General features: G+C 40.6%; 1 protein-coding gene across 16 annotated transcripts in view; it reads left to right on the forward strand.

Annotated features, from left to right (window-relative positions):
- Window positions 1-6007, forward strand: part of Mitf (melanocyte inducing transcription factor) — a 211242-nt gene extending 205235 nt beyond the window's left edge. For all 16 annotated transcript variants that reach the window (XM_051203504.1, XM_051203496.1, XM_051203505.1 and 13 more), the window contains one exon: window positions 2456-6007. In XM_051203504.1, the coding sequence (XP_051059461.1) occupies window positions 2456-2857 (402 nt within the window). In that variant the 3' untranslated portion in view covers window positions 2858-6007. The remainder of the gene's footprint in view (window positions 1-2455) is intronic.
- Window positions 6008-6231: the final 224 nt, after the last annotated feature.

A 6231-nucleotide genomic window follows, 5' to 3' on the forward strand; every position in this document is an offset into this window, starting at 1 on the left:
GAAAGTGGGGACTGAAATTATGTAGCACACTCACACTGAAAATAGCAATTGAAAAGTTTCTAGCATACTTCCACTAAAACTGGACACTGAAAAGTGTGTAGCTAAGTCAGGGAACTCTCTGGGATTCTGATAGTTGTTGAGAGACCTACACCATTTCCCTTGAAACCTTAAGATATCTCCCAAGCAGTTTATTTTTTATTTTTTTATTTTTTTTTATTTTATATAACCAAGTCCATTTAAATGAAAACAAACATTTATAGACAATATTTGGGAATTTGGGCATCGTTCTTTCCAAACTACTTCCTGCTGATAAGGGGTGCTGTCATGGGGGATTCGAAGAAGATGCAGAAATCCTGGCTGTCATCTATAAGGCTGCTTTGTCCAGCTGTTTTGAATGTAGGATCACCTGGTACTCTGTTTCAGGTGGTCTGGCTTGAGCAAACCACATTAGTCTGGAAGGAATCCATATCTTTTCATTTTCTGTGGAAACAAAAATAGAAATCCTTTTCCCCAGTAACTTGTCCTTGAACTTAAATTTTGGAGTCAAAGCATTTTTTTTAAATTTAATTTATAATTTTACATGTCGATCCCTCCCTCCCTTTTTCCCTCCCTTTTACCCTCTCTGCCCTCTCACATGCACTCTAACCACCCTCCCCTCCCATCCCCCCACCCCAATTCCATGTGTAGAGGAATGCCATCCAGTTGGGGTCATGTAGGTCTGACAGGTCATGTGAAGTAGGGACTAGGGCTTCTCTCCTGTCTCTAGATTAAGGCAGTTATCCCTCCATGGGGGATGTGTTCTCAAAGTCCTTTTGTTCACCAGGGATACATCCTGGCTCTACTGTCTGAGGTCCCTTAGACTGCTCAGTCCTTCTGGCTGAGACCCATATTCAGGGGGGCCTGAGTCAGTCCCATGCTGGCTTCCGGCTATCAGTCTGGGGGCCCGTTAATAGTCCACCCTACTTCGGAGACTTCTCTGAGCAACTCTGAACAAAGGAGACCTGCCTATCCACGTGGGACCACCCATAATTTCCACCTGCTTGGTCTCTGACCCCACCTCCAGTCCTCTGCTGGAGTCCTGGGCCCCTCCCAGAGATCCGCCTATCTCTGCGGGTCCACTCTGAGCTCCTGCCGGCAAGATCCTTGACCCCCAAATCTGGGCCTCTGCTAAAGAAAGAGGCCTCAGCTGGAGAGTTCCAGTTTCCAGTGAGATCCGACTATCCTGCAAAACCCTCCCAAGCAGTTTATATGCCACTCTATTACTATTTACTCCGTTTTATATTTCTATTTGTTCTCATTTTATATTTTATTGGCATATCTTCCTTGTACAAAAAGATGGGTTTCCTTGTAACATGTCCATGCACAGACCATGGCCATCATCCTCCCTTGTCCCACCCAGTCTCCTTCCGCTGGCACTTTTTATCCTTCCTGTAGTGTCCTTTCTCTTCTTGTGTCTCACATATACATACACACTTTTAAAAAAATCTAGGTTCTGCATTTGAGAGATAGCACAGTATTTGCCAGAGTCTGGCTTGTTTTGTTCCCTCGTTGATCTCCAGTTGCATTCATTTTCCTGAGAATGATTTCAGTGTTTCTTTGGAGCTGAATAAAGCTCTATTGTGTAGGTGTACCACATTTCCTTTATCAGCTCGTCTGTTGATGAATATCTAGGCTTACTGCTTCTTGGCCACTGTGAACAACACAGTGATCAACATGGATTGTGAGTGCCTCTGTGTGGTGCTGATTTAGAGTCCTTCAGGAAAGTGCCCAAGGGTATGATGAGGGGCCATGGGCTGTTTTTAAGTTTAGTTCTTCAGTGAACCTCCACATTGACTGCTGTAGTAGCTACATCAGTTCCCATTCCCACCAGCAATGTGTAAAGAATTTCTGTCTCCCCACACCCTTTGCTAGCGTTTGCTGTAGGTGGCTTTTGTTTTTTTGACAATGGCCACTCTGACTTGGTTGCTTATCCTTGTTTTAATCATTAGTATCTGTAAGAGAGTGATTTTATTTGTAATTTATAATAAAATATATATACCATCTAAAATACCACCTGTATTTTGGGGAGTGCGGAATTTATTTTTTTAAAGCAGCAAAGTTTACTCTAACAATTTATAGTTGTCCCCTAAGTTCTGATTTTTTAAAAAATAGAAAATAGACTTCAGTTATTAAAAGCAGTCTCAGGTTCATAGCAGGGTAGAATGCCAACCCCAGACAGCTCCACATGTCACCTGATCATGCAGTTCCTCTGATGATCAACACGGGCACCACAGTGCCCCTTTGTTAAGAGTTGGTCACTCTTACCCTCCAAAGCCTTAGGTAGAGACACTCACGGTAATGCACATTCTGTGGGTTTGGGCAACTGCAGGTAACACCCACCTGCATAGTTTCTCTGCGTTGAAAGTCAGTCATGTACACATGCCTACTTAACTATGTAACGTTGACTTTGTTGCAGGAGCTTGAGATGCAGGCTAGAGCGCATGGACTTTCCCTTATCCCATCCACTGGCCTCTGCTCGCCTGATCTGGTGAACCGGATCATCAAGCAAGAACCAGTTCTTGAGAACTGCAGCCAGGAACTTGTGCAGCACCAGACAGACCTGACGTGTACAACGACCCTGGATCTCACGGACGGTACCATCACCTTCACCAACAACCTCGGCACCATGCCAGAGAGTAGCCCCGCCTATAGCGTCCCCAGGAAGATGGGCTCCAACTTGGAAGACATCCTGATGGACGATGCCCTCTCGCCTGTTGGCGTCACCGATCCACTGCTGTCATCAGTGTCCCCAGGAGCTTCTAAAACAAGCAGCCGGAGGAGCAGTATGAGCGCAGAAGAAACAGAGCATGCGTGTTAGCGAGCCTCTGCACAAACTGCTTCCTCTCTTCTTCAGTAGACTTCATAATTTACCTGAAGAGGTTTTCTTGATAATTTTCCTTTAATATGAATTTTTCGTGCTTTATCAGTAGCCCAGGATATATTTTATTTTTAGAATTTTGTGAGCCAGACTTGTATATTCTATTTTACAATTACAAAGGCCTCCAAAGTATTGTACCATCAGCGTGCAGTATCTGTGAACTGATTTCTCCAAGTGTGAGCTTTCTGAGCAAGGACACACTTGCTTCAGAGAAGTGTCTGTCCGTTTTCATTCAGGGGAAAACTAAACTTGGTGCGAGCTTTTTCTGTCTGTGACCTCCTTGGAAATTAACACGTAAAGTTTAATGACACGAATGTAAAGTAACCAAACGAAGAAAACAAAGAAGATGACGATGAAGAAAACAGTGGAAAAGACATCCAGGCCCTTCACACGTTATAAATGCATTGACTCCCTGGTACTGCCTTAAAGACACAGGGCCCTCCCAGCCTCACTTAGTCTTTGTACTGAAAACTACTAAAAAAGAAGACTACATTACATAAAGACAAATATAGCAGTCATTTTCATAAGGATTGTCTGGTTAGAAAATGTAACTTATGCTAACCCACACTGAAGGGGGTTATTAGACCAAGACATGAAACATAGGACCTGACCTTTCTGGCTTTTATTGGGTGCAGTTACAGTTTTCCTCATAATAAGTGTGATTCAATTTTTCATAAGATGTGTTTTATTTTGAAGCGGAATGAATGTCGTCTCTGAGTAAAATATAAAGGAACACCGGAAGTTTGCTTCTTTCTTTCTTTCTTTCTTTCTTTCTTTTCTTTTCTTTCATTTTTGCTTTTGATAAAGATAACCGAACTGGGCTCATTTCTAATTGGCTTTACTATTTTTATTTTTAAATTATGTTTTAGTCATTTTGATTGTATAGATTCATTATTATCATCATTTTTTCAATGTTTGTATTAATTTTTAAGAATATGCATCTTGAAATGGTGAGTTTTCGATACTTTTACAACTCACCAGTGGTTTCTCCACGTTCTTTGTACACCCATGAAAGACTACTTTTACGCAAGGTCTTGTGTTCAAAGAGAGCTTTGCAAATATTTTGTATATTCCAGTATCACTTGAAACAGTTTTTCAACACATTTAAGGTATAGTATTAATAGGTTAAAAACCAGGCTTTCTAGAAAAAAAATACTTACATGTGTATTTCTAGGATATAAAAATAACTATTCCTGAAGACTGATAACCCCAGCATTTACTATGCCCACGGTGGTCATTTAAATTGGGATTTATTTCAACAAACTGGCTGGATTCTTTTTAAAGAGGGAAATACTGTATTGGCAAATTACTTGATAACAATGTTTTAACCAAATGGCAACATTGTGGAGTTAGTTTCTGTGAGTTGCCTACTTGCATAGCCCTATGCAATAACTGTAGAGTTACATGTATCAAGTCTATGTGTTTTATACAGATGCTATATAGTGTTATATGCCAGGCTGTTGAATGGAATTTCTCAGTAGCAGCCTAGGATTGAATAGTGAGTGGCATAAAGCATATTCTTTCAGAATGAAGTGCCTTAAATATCTCAGCAGTCTCTTTTGGACCAGCACTGCACTGACTGAACGTAAAGTAGGAGAAAGTTTCAAGATGGTATCTGGAGTGAAGAGAGAAGTTGGAGCATGGTGCCTCTGTAGACATTCTTAGAGCTTCTGATTTCCCTTCAGATATTTTTAATATGAAATATATTTTACTGACAGTGCCAAATTCTTTCATCAGGAAACCTTTTTCAGGAGGGTTTTTTTTTTTTTTAAGTGTTTAAACGTCAAATGTGAATCGGTGATGGGTGATGGAGAGATCTAAGAGGAGTGATTGTCAGATGTATGAATGGATGGCTTTGGCAAGAATTGTCAAGTACGTGGTTCCCATGCATGTTGGGTAATGCAAATCCTTGGAAACATTGATGATGTTATCCAGTCTTGTAACTTTATTACTTAAGGGGGTAGGGAAAATAAGTTCCCATTCTTTCGACCTTCTTAAGTGTGTGACTCTTTTCCTAGAATAGAAATGCAAATGTGCATGAACAGATAATTGTACCATAGTGTTCAGAAATACAATCATAGCATTGTCTGTTTTTCTCTTCATATTTGTGTATTGGGGGTTGGGGGCGGGCAGAGGGCCGGATACAGAAATTAAAGATCGCAATGCTATGATGCTAGTTTTTCTTAGTTGATCTGACATTTTTTCTTTTAAAATAATTGAGCAAGGTTTCACAAGGTTGACTAACCCACAGCTGAGTGACTATGGCCAAGACAGAATGACTTTCTAGAAAGCTTTGTTGTGAGGAAGTATGGCATATTGTACTGCTACCCAGATTTGTAGTCCCTGGGCTTGCCATTATCAGCTTCTCTAGCGCCTTCATCCTAAAATACAGCTGCTGGGAAAGGCAGGCAAGCACTTTGGAGGCTGCAATATGGGGGTGGTTTTATTTATTTATTTTGTGCCAGCGAGAATGTGGATTATTTCAGGGACTGGTTACGCCAAGAGGCAGTATTTTTGCTCAGTGTTTTTTAAAGAAAGAATGATCCATGCCACTCCACCACCCCTGGGTGCAGAATTGTGACTCAGGGTTGTACCTCTATTTGGAGTGCTCAAAATACCAAAAGTATCCACCTTCCTCTGTGTAACATAATGGAAATACCAAACTTCTGAATTTCCCCCCTCCCCCACAAAAAAAGACTATACAACCAATCTGGTCATACCCAGATCACAACAGTTCAGTCTGATTGTTTGTAAACAATAAAGCAATAAGAACAAATAAAATGCACAGGACATTAAACGATACAAAGCACAAAGGAACACACTTATTAATATTTTTGAAAAAAATGCACTGGGGAGAAGTTGATGTTGATAACAGTATAAAAAGACCCCGACTTCTTGACAAAGACAACAAATGACTGTCTCTTTCAGACGATTTGCTACTGTAATGTCAATAGCAGCCCCTGCTGTTGGGTGCAGCAATTTTTTCTGTATGGTCCACAGCACTGTATATTATGATTGATATTAATGTATCCAATGAAATAATGGAACTATTGTTCTTCATAGCCTCATTAAAGCATTTGGTTTTTCACACCCTGTCGGCCAGTTGTGTCTGGTTAATGCCCATTTTGACTGGTATATACCTTCTCAATGCAGTGGCAGCACACATTTTCCCTCTCATCTCATGAATAAGAAATTACCAGGAAAGTGTAATTGCTAACAGCACTTTGTTTAGTTTAAGTGTCACTGGAAGATGGTACTTTTTTGGTTAGAAACATTTTTGATTACTTTATGACTTACTCTCAAATGAGCTGTAA

The sequence above is a fragment of the Phodopus roborovskii genome, unplaced genomic scaffold (genome assembly GCF_943737965.1).
Source record: "Phodopus roborovskii unplaced genomic scaffold, PHOROB, whole genome shotgun sequence".
In the NCBI taxonomy this organism is placed as follows: Eukaryota; Metazoa; Chordata; class Mammalia; order Rodentia; family Cricetidae; genus Phodopus; species Phodopus roborovskii.